The sequence below is a fragment of the Emydura macquarii genome, unplaced genomic scaffold (genome assembly GCF_026122565.2).
Source record: "Emydura macquarii macquarii isolate MOO-44397 ecotype Brisbane River unplaced genomic scaffold, CSIRO-AGI_Emac_v2 contig_554, whole genome shotgun sequence".
Lineage (NCBI taxonomy): Eukaryota > Metazoa > Chordata > Testudines > Chelidae > Emydura > Emydura macquarii.
This window is the reverse complement of record NW_027130691.1, coordinates 8,830,491-8,845,646: the sequence shown is the minus strand read 5'-3', so window position 1 is coordinate 8,845,646 and position 15,156 is coordinate 8,830,491. Positions and strand designations below refer to the sequence as shown.

At 40.7% G+C, this 15,156-nt stretch overlaps 1 protein-coding gene across 1 annotated transcript in view; it reads right to left on the bottom strand.

The window, feature by feature from the left end:
• LOC137147603 (transmembrane protein 132B-like) overlaps positions 1 to 15,156 on the bottom strand; it is a 198,251-nt gene that overhangs the window by 16,539 nt on the left and 166,556 nt on the right. The window contains exon 5 of the mRNA XM_067539937.1: positions 11,988 to 12,131. Coding sequence (XP_067396038.1) covers positions 11,988 to 12,131 — 144 coding nt within the window. The remainder of the gene's footprint in view (positions 1 to 11,987; positions 12,132 to 15,156) is intronic.

Sequence of the window (15,156 nt, the reverse complement as noted above, 5' to 3'; positions counted from 1 at the left end):
GTAACGATTACTCATGGTAGTAAAAGTTTAGCATGATCGAGCCTTAAATTAGATCTGTTAATCCTTACCATCTTTTAAATTATTGATCATTGGTCAGACCTTGTCTGTGCACCTTGAGATCTACTATGAATTGACTGTAGAAAAAGTGAGAAATGGAACTTAAAAGGGCTGGGGCTTACCTTGAAAACAAAAGGAACTGAATCTCCCAAGTTATGAATTGTTGGCCAAAGCCATGCGTATCACTTCTAATGCCTCAACCACTAAACTCTATTGTAACAAGCCTGCCTTCAGATCCCATCCTACCAACCCACTCACATATCAAGTGCTTATTCTAAACAATGGGCTTTTCCAGTCTCATTACAACTGTTGCATCACAGAATGCCCTCCATCTGTTACAAAATCCAGAGCATTTATGATAAAATATAGGTGTCACATGCTACTGAACATAAGTATTTTATGCTTGAACCTAAATATTTTAATGAGGGTTTTAAACCCCTACTTTGTGCTTATGACTGTCAAAGAACTATATGGTCCCTGCACTAAGGGCCTGATTCTTGTTTACACTTGGAAACTTTACACCACTCTGGCAGCGAAAGTAAGTCTGGCCTTTTAATAGTGCTAGATAAAGTGACCCTAATATAAATGAAAATAAGACCCTAAGAATCCATGGTGGAAAACAAAATTGCCAAATCCTGCCATCTTTATACAGCCTTAGCTGCTGCCCCCACTGAATAAGGACACCAGGATTTAGCCCCAAGAAGCAAGGGAAAGAAGGAAAAGAGTCACTCAGAGTGAATATCATCTATTTCCCATCTCTTGTATCATGTAGTTAGTGATACTGTTTTTTCATGTTTAGTTTAACTTGCCCAACTGGTCTCACCCCAATAAATCACCAATGTTCTTTCTGATTAGATTTTTACAAAAACCAAAAACCTGAAAAAACACAGTCAGGTGTCCGGTCTTTAAAGACAGCTTGTGCTCAACAACAAGAATGCACAGCTTTCAAGGTGCATGTATATTTCACTTCCTACAGTTCTACCTATGTAGGAAAACAAGATCATTTTTATTCAAGTTTCCAGTTCTACATGATGGGAATGCAAAAAGAAGCTTCTCCCCCGAAGGAGAAATGTTGCTGGTATCTGTCAATGGCAGGTGCTTTTTATGTCAAATAAATTTACTGCAGGTACTTCAAAATGATGGTGGCGTGTCAGCCTTATCATCTCTGTCTTCAAGTCCAATTATACATCTCCAGGGAGCGCGTCTTGGAACACATTACCAAAATGCAGGTGTGGATCAATTAAACTACGAACACATACAGCTTTCAAAATCTGATTAAGGCCCAGAGAACCAAGGGAGCGCAAAGAAAAGGCCTAATCCTAAAAGGTGCTGAGCACCTTCTGAGAGCTGCCACAACTCCCATTGACTTTAACAGGAGTTCAGAGCCTCAGCGCTCCTTGGTAGGCACTTAACACATTTCAGGATTGGGCCATGAAGGCTTTGCTTCCATCCTGTTGTACGTACCTAGGTAGTGAAATGACGTGCACAAACCATCTTTACTCCTCCACAAGGGGGCACTCTGTCATATGTGTAGCACTATTCCCACGTCCCCACCCTACATTCATCTCAAATGGGGCAGAAGCTAACAGGGCATCGTACCTTCCCACCAGGTTCCACCACAGCGGGCTGTATTAGCTTGTTCCTGGACTGAATTCTGTCCAGTTACACCTCTGTAGCCCCATTGTCTTCCTTACAGTAATCTGGCTATAACTGAGAGCCCTATGGATATTTCTACACTGCAGCTGGGAAGGTGCTTTCCAGTGCAGGTAGATTGATATGCACTGAAAACAGCAGCATGACTGGCTGCACAGGTGACGGCTCGGCCTAACTGCCCCAAGATGTACTCAGGGATCGGGGAAATTGTTTTAATTACAGGAAAATAATGTTTGGAAATGTGAATTCATTTTCCTAGCATGAACACTAATTGAAGAGATATAAAGCTCAGACTCCAGGAGGGTCACACGTCCCTAATTAAAATGTGTAAGTGGCCCATGCATTAAAGTTTATAAAGCAAAATTAAGTTGCTGCAGAATATGAGGTGAAAGCTTGTAAGAGTTTACAATTTTCTGCACACAACAGTTTGCTATTGCTAACCTTGTTATTGGTTAATTGGCCAGTGTTCTCTCAGGTCTCTTAACATGAAATATTCAGTGTTTATCCTAAGCAATATTACACTTCAGACTCACATAAAATATTGAAGCAACGGTTTCCCAGGATTAGGATCAATGCCCTTTTACATTGTTTGATATAATGGCAACCAAATAGACTGAGTTTTTTCTTCCTCTCAGCAGCATGTCTGCTGAAAGCTGTGTAACTGCCTGTCATCATGGTGTGTTCTTAACGGCTCTTCCCTCCAACTAACTTTGAAGACCCAGTGCACTTAAAAATAGCTTCCAGAAGAATACACACATTATGCCATACATTGTCTAAAAAAGTGTCCGGCTAATAAATCTTTGTTAAAATACGTGGAAGCGCTAATCAAGCTAGCGCACAAAAAATAGAAGTGTAGTTGTAGCAGCACACAGGGTTAGCCCCCTGAGTGCATACCTATAATCTCAGACAGGATTGCATTCAGGGGAGCCTGCCCTTCCTGCCACTCCTGGCTACACTTTTGGCACGCTAGCTCCATCAGAACCAGCATGTGTATGTTTCCTCGTACTGGAAATTACATCTACCAGCTCCATACATACTCGTAGACATACTGTGTGAAGTTAAACACAAGGCCTTCACTGGGCACAAAAATAAAGCCATGACATCCAACTTGTTGCTGCGTTACCCATGTATTTTGGAAGACAGATCTTTCATATTGGGTAAGCCAGTGTGCGACTCTTTTCTGATTATGCTTCAGATGACTAGGGAACTAATTAGCAGAGTCTGATAATCTCAATGTGAGAACCTCTGATATTTCAACAGAAAATAAAACCCTGAATTCAAGAGTTAGTGTATCACCTACAGATTTGCCAGAAATGTCCATGAATCATAAAGACAGGCTGTTTGTTGGTGTTTTTTGTCAATACGGCTGGGAAATCCAGTTTCAATGGCTGATCAAATGCAGTTAACATAATGGTATGCTGTATCTATCTTAGATACCTTTATGTACAAGTTAAAAACAGATTAAAGAATATTTAGATGTTATATATAGTCAAGGGGGCAGGGCCTAATGAAATTCACCCTATGGTACTTAAGGGACCAGCTGAAGCAATCACAGCGACTATCTTTGAGAACTGGTGGAGGGCTGGTGAGGTTCCAGAGAACTGAAGAAGGGCAAACATAGTACGTATCTTTAAAAGGGGGAATAAATAAAGCCCAGGGAATTATATCTCTCTCATCTTAACTTCAAAACCTGGAAAGATACCGGAACAAATTATTAAACAATCATAGGATAATAGGGTTATAAGGAATAGCAAACATGGATTTGTCAAGAACAATGCTAAACCAAACTAATTTCTTTCTTTGACAGGGTTAGTGGCCTAGTGGATGGGAGGAAGCTGTAGATAGATATGATATATCTTGATTTTAGTAAGGCTTTTGGCCAGTCCTACATGACATTCTCATAAAGCAACTAGGGAAACATGGTCTAGATTAAATGACTATAGAGTGGTTGCATAACTGGTTGAAAGACCATATTCAATGAGTAGTTACCAATGCTATCAAACTGAAGGGATGAATTTAGTGGAGTACTGCAGAGGTCAGTCCTAGGTATGGTACTTTTCATCATTTTCATTATTGACTTGGATAATGGAGTGGAGAGTATGTTTATAAAATCTGTGGATGACACTAAAATGGGAGGGGTTGACAAATTGGAGAATTGGTCTGAAATCAACATGATGAAAAACAAGTACAAAGGACTACACTTAAAAGCAAATGCACATCTACAAAAATGGGGAATAACTGATTAGGCAGTACTGAAGGGGGTTTAGTGGATCACAAATTAAATATGAGCGAACAATGTGATGCAGTTGCAAAAAAAGCTACTAATTCTGGAGTGTATTAACAGGTGCTTTGCTGCCAGTGACCATCCTGTATCTGTTCTATAGAGAGATAGTGCTTGAATCTCCTGCTCTGTCTGTCCTGAACCTTTCAACAGCACTAAAATAATTCACTTTAAAAAAAAGAAAACTGGCTAAAAGGCATGCTGTAATAAACCAACTGGTACCAAGGTAAATCCATCAACCAAGCTGGCAACTGAGTATTTCCACTGCTTCCAGAAAGGAAGCTCCTGGGGTGAGCAATTTCCTTGAGAGAGATGATTGGGCACTGAATAAAAGCTCTTAGGTAGTCTGGTGACAGACACTATAGAAATGATAGATTGATAGATAAGATTACCTCTCATATTCCTAGTCCATTTTATTTACAGTAAGTTACACCCTTGATTTTAACGGCAAAGCAAAAGCAAAGCCTGCAAATCACAAGCACCAGCGCTATTTTTGGCACTCCTGCAAAAGAATTGCATCTTAACTTCAGGTGGCAGCTTCTCTCCCTAACCTGTACTGAGATGCTCAGGCTTTGTTTGCTCTGGGGAAATTTTCCCAAAAGTTTAAGATTTGTTTCCAAACTTGTCCCCATGCACTGCAGACCACGCTTGAGCAACCAGAACCCTTCTTGTAATCAAGTTAGTTAAACAGAGGTCAGCTAAACAAATTTTAAACCTGTTTGAATTATTTGGTACATTTCCCCAGTGAAGATATTGGCCCTGGTTCTTCTCCTCCTGTAAATCAGTGAAATCGTAGGAGATACATTGGGGTGACTGGGCACAAGGAAGAGGAGAATCAGGCACAAGAGCCCAGATCCACAAAGGTATTTAGGCACCTAACTTCCACTGAAATCAATAGAGAGAGACAAAGTGGGTGAGATAACATCTTTTATTGGACCGATTTCTGTTGGTGAAAGAGACAAGCTTTCAAGCTACGCAGAGCTCTTCTCCAGTACTGAAGCAGCTCTGTGCTGCTCGAGAGCTTGTTTCTTTCACCAACAGCGCAGTTGGTCCAAAAAACGATATTACATCACCCAGTTTGTCTCTCTCAGATCCTGAGATTAACACAGCTACAACAACTCTGCAAACATTGAAATAAATGGAAGTCAGGAGCTTTGATTACCTTTGTGGATCTGGGCCAAAGACTCTTAATTCTGTCACAAAGACGTTAAAGACCTATTGAAAAGAGCCATTCTGTGTTACAGGGCCCCTTAGGTGCCCGGTCCACATAGAAAATGAGCCTGTCACAGGCCCAGCTGGGGAGCATTCACTCAAGCAGTACCAGTTCATGCTTTTAGCTCTGGAGTTCCCAGTTTCAATCCCTGGCATGGCAGCTGTCACACATGTGCCTGGCATGTCACTGAAAAATTACTATCCTGAAAGGGCCTCAGCCACCTGGTATGGAACAAGGAGGACTGCGTATCCCGTCATCGGCACTAATCCGGGGTTGCCATTTTACCCTGGGACATTTGAAAGGACCTCCTACCATTTAGGTAACTGAGAGGCTGAATGTATTTAAATAGTCCCCTCAGGCCTCTAGGGCCAACGTTTTCAGAATTTGTACTCCTTGGTTTTCAGGGGCCCCAAGCACCCAGTCTCCCCATGGGAGCCAGTGATGTTTAACACCTCTGAAAATCACAGCAGTCATCTTCAGGCCCATAACTGTAGTGACCCAGGTCTGAAAACATTAGCCTAGCTGGTTAGCCTAACCCATCCAGGCACTATTATTTATTTGCATTGCGGTCGCGCCTGGGGCCCTCTTAGACCAGGACCCCATTGTGCTTGGTGCTGTACAAACACAGAACAAAAAGGCAGTTTGTGAGGGTCTTTACACTAAAAATGGTGTTTACACTTATTCCTGTTGCAGAAAAGATCATTCCCAGATGGATTCCTTATCTATAGATGGGCCTTAAGGACAGGGTAGCAGGGAATAGGGTAAGTACGTGTTGTCCCCCTTCTCCCCTGTGAGATTTCTCCACAATTCCCTGTCATGTTCCAACCTATTTCAACCATCAACTTTATTGCTCGTTCCAATATTAGATAAAGAAATGAAGCTCTGTTAAGCTGCTGCTGGACAGAAAATGGGGAGGGGGAAATGAGGGGAAATTAGGTCTTCTATTGTTTTAACATTAATTATGGAGGGTTTAAGATAAGGTTTGCCTTACAAAAGCAGCGGGTAGAAATGGTTTTAATTTGACCTTCGTCGCAATTAGGCAGCATATTACGAGAAAATGAGGAATAATGCATTAGAGTGCTTTCTCCTGGCAAGCTAACAAGGGCCATGCATTCTCTCCCAAGACTCAGGATATTATTGGAACACTAGTATTTTCAGTACATGCTTCTGCTTCGGAGTACAGTGTGTATCATGAGTAATTGCACTGAAATCAATGGCACTGCACATGTGTGAGATCTGACTCAGGCCCTGTGAATCTAGTAAGTGCAGTTGAGAGTTAAGAAAAACTGGGCTAAATTCATCTGTCGTTTAATGTCCCTGAAATGAGTGGAATTACAGCACAGATAGATTTGGCCCAATGACTGTTCCTCTGTAGCATTGAGCCAGAGAGAAAAAAAGAGACAATGAGGTAAGGGACACCCAGTTGGGAAGTGGAGACCCTGAGTCCAGTCCTCCTGTTACAATAACTTTTTTGTTATTTATCCACTGCAGAACAGCTTCAATGGGAGACTGAGGGAGTCCCACATGTGACTATGCCATAGCTCAGTGGATACAGCACTCTCCAGAGAGTTGGGAGACCCCCATTCGTAGTCTCTCCCTCCATCTGGCAAAGTGGGGAATTGAACCTGTCTCCCCGATATTCTAACCACTGGGCTAACAGTCATAAGGTGAGCAACAGCTAGCTCCTCCGCTAGATGGATGTTGAATGGGATCTGATCCAGCAGGTGCTCCTTGAGCACACCTACCAGATCAGGCCGTGCACTCGATTTAGGCAGCTGTATGCCTCGAGGGGGGCAGTAATGTGCATAACCACAGACAGAAACTTAATCACCGAGTGAGTTTAGGTGGCTACGGAATTCAGCGGGAGTTTCGTGAATTGCAGTGGAGCTAAAACTGGGATTTAGGTTCCTAGACTGAAGACTTAATGCCTAAGTGCCTTAGTGGATCTGGGCCCTCACCCAATCAACATGGTATCTAGGCAGTTATAAATATAACCATACTTGGCGACACATATAAATTATACGTGGCCAGATTCTGATCATTTACACCATGGTAAATCCAGATTGGTTTAATTGAATTAGTGGAATTACATCACTGTAATTAAGAGCAAGGATAGAAATGAGCAAAAAAGAGTGTCTCGTTAACAATCTACTAAATCATTATCTACTAAAGAGAAATAAAAGTTTAACAAAGCAATGCTCTTGATTCTGGCCAACAGAATATGGCATCTCTGCGTTTAGGAAGGAACAGTACTGGATGGAATTAACGGTATAAAGAGGCACAAAATCAATCAATTACATCCAAACGGACTGACAACTTTTATGAGAGGGTTTAACTCTGTACGAAACCTGGAAGAAAGGAAACGTATGGAAGTGAAATCAATATGGACTTTAGAAAAGTGCCTATAACGGAGGGGGAAGCTACATATTCTTTCTGAAACATAGCTAACCCCTGCCCCCACACTAAATTCCAACTCAGATCATTAACAAATGTGGATTCAATCCTGTTGAATTCCCAGCTAAAAACCACATTAAGATGAAGGTATGGCTGAGAGCACAAATCCATCATTTTGGGTAAAATACATTATGAGGTTGTTGTAATTATCCCCAAAAAATTAAAATATACTGTCACTTTAAGGCCTTTTTACATGACAAGGGTGAGGTAAAGTGGATTTAGGATAAGTGAGAATTGGACCTCTTGCCTTTGGTTAATTACATAATTATTAATACAATGTTCTACCTGTTCTAATAGCCATAGGGCATGGTCCCAGGGGAAAGTCTCTTCTATAAATTATCAGTTGGATGCCCAGAACATTTCACATAGCAAGCTAAATTAAGCACTGATTTATATATACCCTGAGTCTCTTTGCAACAAATGGGATTATACAGAGTGTAAACTGGTGCTGGATTTGGTCTGCTGTTTTAGGGCTTGATCCAAAGACCAGTCAAGTCAATGGAAAAGCCTTCCATTGACTTGAACAAGCTTTGGATCAGGTCCTTCGTTCTTATTCTGCCCAAGAATAAAACCTATTTTGAGAAAAGAGAAAGCAGTCAAAGGGCAGCAGCCTTGCTTTCACAAAGTGTATAAATTCACAACTGCAACCAGAAAGCTTGTCTCTTCTCTTAGAGGTCATGTCAAGCCTTATTTAGTTGCCAGCTCCAGTGGACCTTTTAAATTCAGGAACCAGAACAACTTCATGCCCAGCTTTGATGGCATATCCATATGGAGGGCTGCTGCTTGAACTAACTGGATTTTAAACAGGCGGTATTTTGAAACGTAACACCTCCCTATAGGCTGCCGATGTTCATTTTATTAGGGGGAAGTCCTTTTCCTGACCTCTTTATGTCTAACTTAATCCACTCATCCCTAACCACAGAAAATTCTAGAAATACTAGAAACGTAACTTAGTTAACACAAAAGGTAAGTCCCTGAGCACTGTCTTACAGATCTGTATCTGGTTTTCTAAAGTGAAAAGAAAAAAACCTCAGCAACAATTCTTTGTGAAATTATAAAAAATAGAGCCGCTAATCAGATAAGAACAGCAGCATGGTACATAGCAAAAAATAATAAAAGTGAAATTTAAGAGGGAGCCTGTGTTCCTTTGAAAATCAAGTTGGTCACGTGGAAATATTCATTCATGTTTTCTCTGGTAAAGATCTTCAAGAAAATTTGGTTGAAAGCAAAAAAGGTAATGTGATTTTTTTTCATTGGATATACTGGGAAAAAGAAACACTTAAGCCCTGAGTCTTTTTACAGTAAGGTCCATTTGGCAGCGTGAAGGGATCGGAAAGTGGTCACAAACTTAATTACACTGCCACAGTGCTGTAAAGGGATGTCACTGCAAATGAGCACTAGGTCATTGAAATTTACAAACATTTTACTTAAATGCACAACAAATAACTCCTCCCAATTGACTCCCCCGGAGCTGTACTGTAAATTAGTCTCCTTTAGATAACTCAGAACTCTTACAAATGATTTGTGTTCATGATAACGAGAGCTAAATGTTCACCAATATATATATATATATATATATATATATATATATATATATCACAGAAGCAAGCAAAAGTTGCCTAGCTATCGAGCTTGGCCCAGGATCACTGAATTGGGAATTTAGCCCACTTCTAAAACCCATACCTGATCTCTTTCCCTTGCTATAGCCAGATACAGTATGGCAGCAATTCTTTGGCTTTGATTCACGGGGGGCCACGGAGGAGCACCTTCTTCTTGCCCTATTGCTGCAGGATGGGGTTGGTGCAGATGATGTTCCCAGGACTGAGTTGAAATAAAGTCTGACTAGGCAGCTTCCCTTCTTCCCCATACCCTGGAAGATGGGAGGACCAGTACCCCCTGTATATTCCAGGAAGAGAGGGTGTGGTTCCTTCTCTTCCTCAAGAAAAACAGAATGTGTACTCCTTCCCATCAGAAAGGAGAGGGCTTCTGGGACTACCGGCGTAAGAAGATGCTGCTATTGGAAGGAATGGAAGTAGCAGGTGTTGGGTTGGTGTTTCTGGTTAGTGTGAAAAAAAAAAATACAAGCAAACCTGAACAAATGTGCACAAAGCCTGCTAGCACAGGTTTGGAAACTTGAAAATCTCATAGCATAATTAAGGAAGTTGCAGTCAGGAAAAATTGTTTGTTGCTAAAATACTGTATTGAATTTGATGATGAGGATTATGTATGATTTGGTACAGATCCTTCCAGACCTGAAAATAGAACATGGGTGTATTTCTTTAATCAAATATCTTATGTGGAGAATTAGAATTGAAGCACATGTTGAGTCAGGTACCAATTTCAGCACAATTTTTTTTTTCACATTTGGCATGAGAGAATTTGCTCACTTTATAAAAGGCAGCATGCCCAAGTGTGTTTTTGTTAGGGTTTTTATCAAGACTTACAAGATACCTATACTGATGAAAACACCACACTTTCTAGTAACACTTCTACAAACACCTTCTCTAGTTTGACATAAGATACCCTAAAATTTCACCATTAAAGTTACAAAATAAGTTCTTTAATTCCCAAGGCCCTTTATCGTCATTGGAAATAAACTGCAATGTGTTTTGTTTACCACATACCAGCTGCAATGGTTGATAATGAATTCATTCCAAATTTTTTAAAATAAGGAGAGTGGGTGAAGTTTTGGATCTGGAGAAAATCCATGAACATATACTTCAAAATGAACAATAGGTTGACAATGTACATTTTCTTGTTCTCTTAAGATAGCATGAAAAATTGTCTGACAAAGTACGTGCTATCTACTAAGACCTCTATTGTCTTATCTACAAAAAAAAGGTTACACTGATGAGCTAAAATACTAAGACATGGGCTTTAGTGCTTCAAATAGCAATCTACAGAGAACATACAAGTATGGTCAGTCAAATCTGGAAATGTGTTTGGAGAAGACACAATTACTATTTAGGAGACCAGAAGGAATGTTCTGTCAAAGTCTACACAGTTAGTATTAAAGTTCTTGGGTCACAGGATCTCTGTTTGTAGAAGAGGTAAGTATACAGCCTTATTTTCTGACACAGCTGTCTCCCTGAGACTGAGGCAAAGAAAACTACCACCAGTCCAAGACTGCTCTTTGAAAACTCCATAGAAGGATAAAGGAAAGACAATTCTACTCAGATCTGATGCTAATGCACCACCAACAAAAAACAGACATCATAGACATACCATTCCAGTTAAAATATTTGAAAATACTTCTTTGCCTTTACATCTACTTAATAATTTGTATGACTTTGTTTTGTACTGTAGCAACAGTGAAAAAGTTATACAAGCAATTACTTTAAAAGGTCATATTTACAGTGCCTTTGTCTCTCCAGTGATTGGTCTTAATGTGGAGGGAATCAATTTAACCTACTGCATTTGAAAGGAAAGTCTGCTTTTGCTACAGTAGGTGGGACAAGGTGGTTTAAAAAGTCATAGATCTTGCTATAAAGAAGCTTTTTAAAAAAGACAGTTCTGCTTTCTTGTGTACCAAGTGGTATGATGTATGAGTGCAAGTCATTTTTCATCTCTGCAGAACTCATTCAAATCCCTTGGGGTGAAATCTTGGCCCCACTGAAGTCAACTGGAATTTTGCCATTGACTTCAATAGCACCAGGATTTCACTCTTGGTCTAATTGTTACCTTATGCAAATCACAAAGCCACCTCAGAATTTGATGGAATTCAATGTCTTTGCTGCGGAGAAACTTTGGACTAAAAAAACAGAAGGTGTAGCAGGTCAGGAAAGTATTAGCAACCTTGTAAAATACCTGCCCTAGCCAGCATTACTACTCTTAGCAGAAGGGCTGCATGGCAAGAAGGGTCCTGAATGATGGCTGGATTCTTCCCAAGTATAACTCATCAGACAGCAGGTGCTTCCCCCTCACCAGCAAAAAAGAAGCAGCGCCATGATTCCCATTCTCCCCTATCCCCTTTTGGTGCCTTAGCTCCACTGATGGCCCTGCATTCTCCATGGTCCTCAGAGGGTCCAAATCAGGGATTCACACCGACCTTTCTGCTAGGCACATTGGCAGCACCTGAAGAGCAGGGTTCCACAATACAGAGGGAGCATGCTATCCCTGCACAACCTCTGGAAATCCAATGCCCTTTTGAACAGTGTCACTGGACTATTTCTGGGGGGACTCCAGGACTACAAAGGTGAGGGCCTGAATTGCCACTGAGAGCACAAGGACAGGGATTGTGACAAGCTTCTGTTCAGGGGCACAATGAGGGGGGGCAGGAAGGGGACGCTCCATCTCTCCACCTCGCACAGCTCAGGTTAGCCACCTTACCTTTATGACGTCTTCATCAGCTGATTTACATTCAGTGGACTCTGAAACATCGATCACAGAACCGTCCTCCTGCACAGCAACAATTTTCACCGGAACAGACACCATCTTCCCTGTCAGAATGGCCGTGTTAAGGACTTCTGTATCCTGCACATACACACACATGTACAAAAAGGAGAGGAACGTTAAATAAGCATAACCACTAGAAATTTCCTGTGTTATTGGAAATTAGCCACAAGCTTATTGACCTTCATCCTTGATTTGCAATTTTAAAAATTATGTGCACTGCTCAAGTAATTTGCTTATACAAAATAGCAAGTTATAAACATACCAATAGATATCTCCAGTGTGATACAATAAATCAGGTTTGTTCTGCATTCTTCTTAATGCTTTGCAGAAGACAGGGTCATATATCACAATCTCCATAGAGCTACTTGAATCTTTCCACACTACCTCCCAAGTTATGTCAGTGGTCGTAGATGTGGATACCAAGTGTTAGGACAAATGGATCTCCCCGCTCCCGCAACCCACTGTTTCCCAAATTCTCCTTAAAAGATTTGCTTGTTAAGTGGTTTCCTTCTTTGGGGGCTTGAGTGAAACCTTCACTTTCATGTCACATTAGACAGGGATGTGGCGCCAAAAATAACAGAATTCCAAATGTAAATTTTAAAATCTTTCCCCCATCAAAATCCCACCTGAAGATATTTTACTGGCCATCAAGCCATGTTTATCTCCCCATCTGATGGATTCACAGAGCTGGCACACTAATGACTCCATTAACACAGCCTTGATCTACACCTTGGCATGTGTGCAGTATGATTAATTACCCCACATGAGCTGTTGTTGTGGTCCCCCGCTTGCGTAGGTAGATTGCTGGGCAGACTGGAGGAGAAGAACCTCCAAAGGAACTTTACACAACAAGCCTCTGCCTGGTTTACAAATAAGAAATGCTTGCAACCATAGCCAGACCATCATGCAGCACTTCATGACCAATGCTTGTGTGGGTGCAGTTTCAGGTTTCTAGAAGCATCTTGCAGTTGACATTTTTTTTTAATTTAAGTCAGTTTAGCTTTTCAGTTATCACTTCCATAGAATCATTTCTTGTTTCTCAACTGGAAAAAAAAAGTCGTCTTCCAACTAATCTAACTTCAAAGTCCATTATTTTCATTGGTGGAAACAGAACTGGATTTAAGTGAGAAATTTGACACTGACTTGCATAGGCAATGAGGTATGTTCACTATCATCTCCTTCTGTCTGCTAGCTAAATTAACAGGAACCAATGGGAGTACACCACAAGGTAAAGACACCAGGAAATGACCAATAAGTACTTGCAAATACGATATATTATCATCAGGCAACTTTTACAAAAAGAAGCTTGGATTAAGTGAAGTACTAAACACCAGTGCTAACTAACTACCATCCTGTACTGGTGCTTTGCTGCCAATCAGGGGCCAAGAAAGCACAAGCACATGCTTGAATCCATTCGTATTTGGAACAGTGCTAAGGCATGTGCTTAACTCGACGCTTTCACTTCAAAGGATTTAAGCATATGCTTAAGTGCTGTCATAATAAGGCTTCATGAAATGAATATACATTCTTTGTTCTACAGTATGTAAGGCATAAACCAGATGTTTTGTGCAGTGAATGAGTGTCTAATGTTCATTTATGTTGATCAGTCTCATTTATAACCAGCTGTCATCCACTATGGAGGGACAGCATGGGTAAAAGAAATAGATGACAGAAGCAGAAGTGCAAAAGCCCAGAAGCCTGCAACGTCTTTACAAGTATTATACATCGAGCAAGACTGAGAAGCAAAATGTATCACCTTTCAGGGAAAAAAATTTACATGGCCGAAGACATATAGAGCCAAATTCAGGCTGCGTCATCCTTATCTCTATCTGTAGGAAAAGGAGGTAGCCAGGTGTCTCTGAAACCATTGATGAGCACCCTGCAAATCACATACAGTCAGACATTATATAGACACACACACACATATATACATAGACAATAATATGTTTGTGTGTATATATACGTGTGTGTGTTATAATATATCATATGACACGTACATAATGATGAGGTGATGTCCCTGCAACAAATTGCATTTCCCCAGACCATTTTATCACAATGCCGTTTTCCAAGCCATTCTTGCATAAAGGACTTTTTTCTTCAAAGGGTCAGGTAGAAGAATACTTCCTACAAGGGATATAGTTAACGAGTACATCTGAATAGAACTCTTTCCAGAGAAGGGGTAAATATATGAACCACATAACCACACTTAGGGCCTGATCCAAAGCCCACTGAAGTTAGTGGAAAGACTCCCATTGGCTTCGCAGGCCTTTATGGGCCTGGCTGATCTCACGTATGTCAGTTTTGCACCAGTATCAGGAGCTGTTCCTGCTTTACACCAGTGTAAGTGAGAGGAGAATGGGCCCAATGAGCTTTATTTTAAAAACCAATTGGTGATTAGTTGCTACACTGAAATCTGTTTTTGGCACTGCTGAAGGTTAATGCAAAGCTTACAAAAGATTTGTATTCCATACACTTCATATGAACTGGGGAAGCTGAGGACAAGAGAAAAGGTCTGAGAACTGACATCACCAGCCCATTTATTTCTGGATGTTCTGAAATACTTTTTGCTTGATCTTGACATAAATGTTGCCTTATGTTCCTCTCAGCATGTTGAGAAACCCACTGTGTTGATTAGCTGTTGCTACATCACAAAAATAAACTTCACTGGGAGGGAAAGTTATGATAGAAAATCAATATTTCAGATGCTTAGATCCCATGTTACGCAACTATAGTAGACTCTGTAAAGACCTTTTTACGAGCTGACTATTTTCAGACTCTAAAAAAGCATTTCCTTTGTGAGAAAGAGTATGAAGTCTGAATTGAACTAATTGCCTGTCCATAAGATTTATAAATATATATCTTTTTAAAGATGGGTCTTTGACAAGTAACAACATTTCAGCTAGACTCAGGTAGGTATTTTTTATGTCTCTGTAGTAGGGCTTGTTAGAGAAAAACCATTTCCTGAATTTAACATGTCTATAGTGGTTATTACTGACAGTGCCTGAAATCCATACAAGGGGAGTAACATTGATTTATGGAGCCAAATCCTCAACTGGCATAAATTGGCAGAATGCCACTGAAGTTGATGAAACTATGCCAAGTT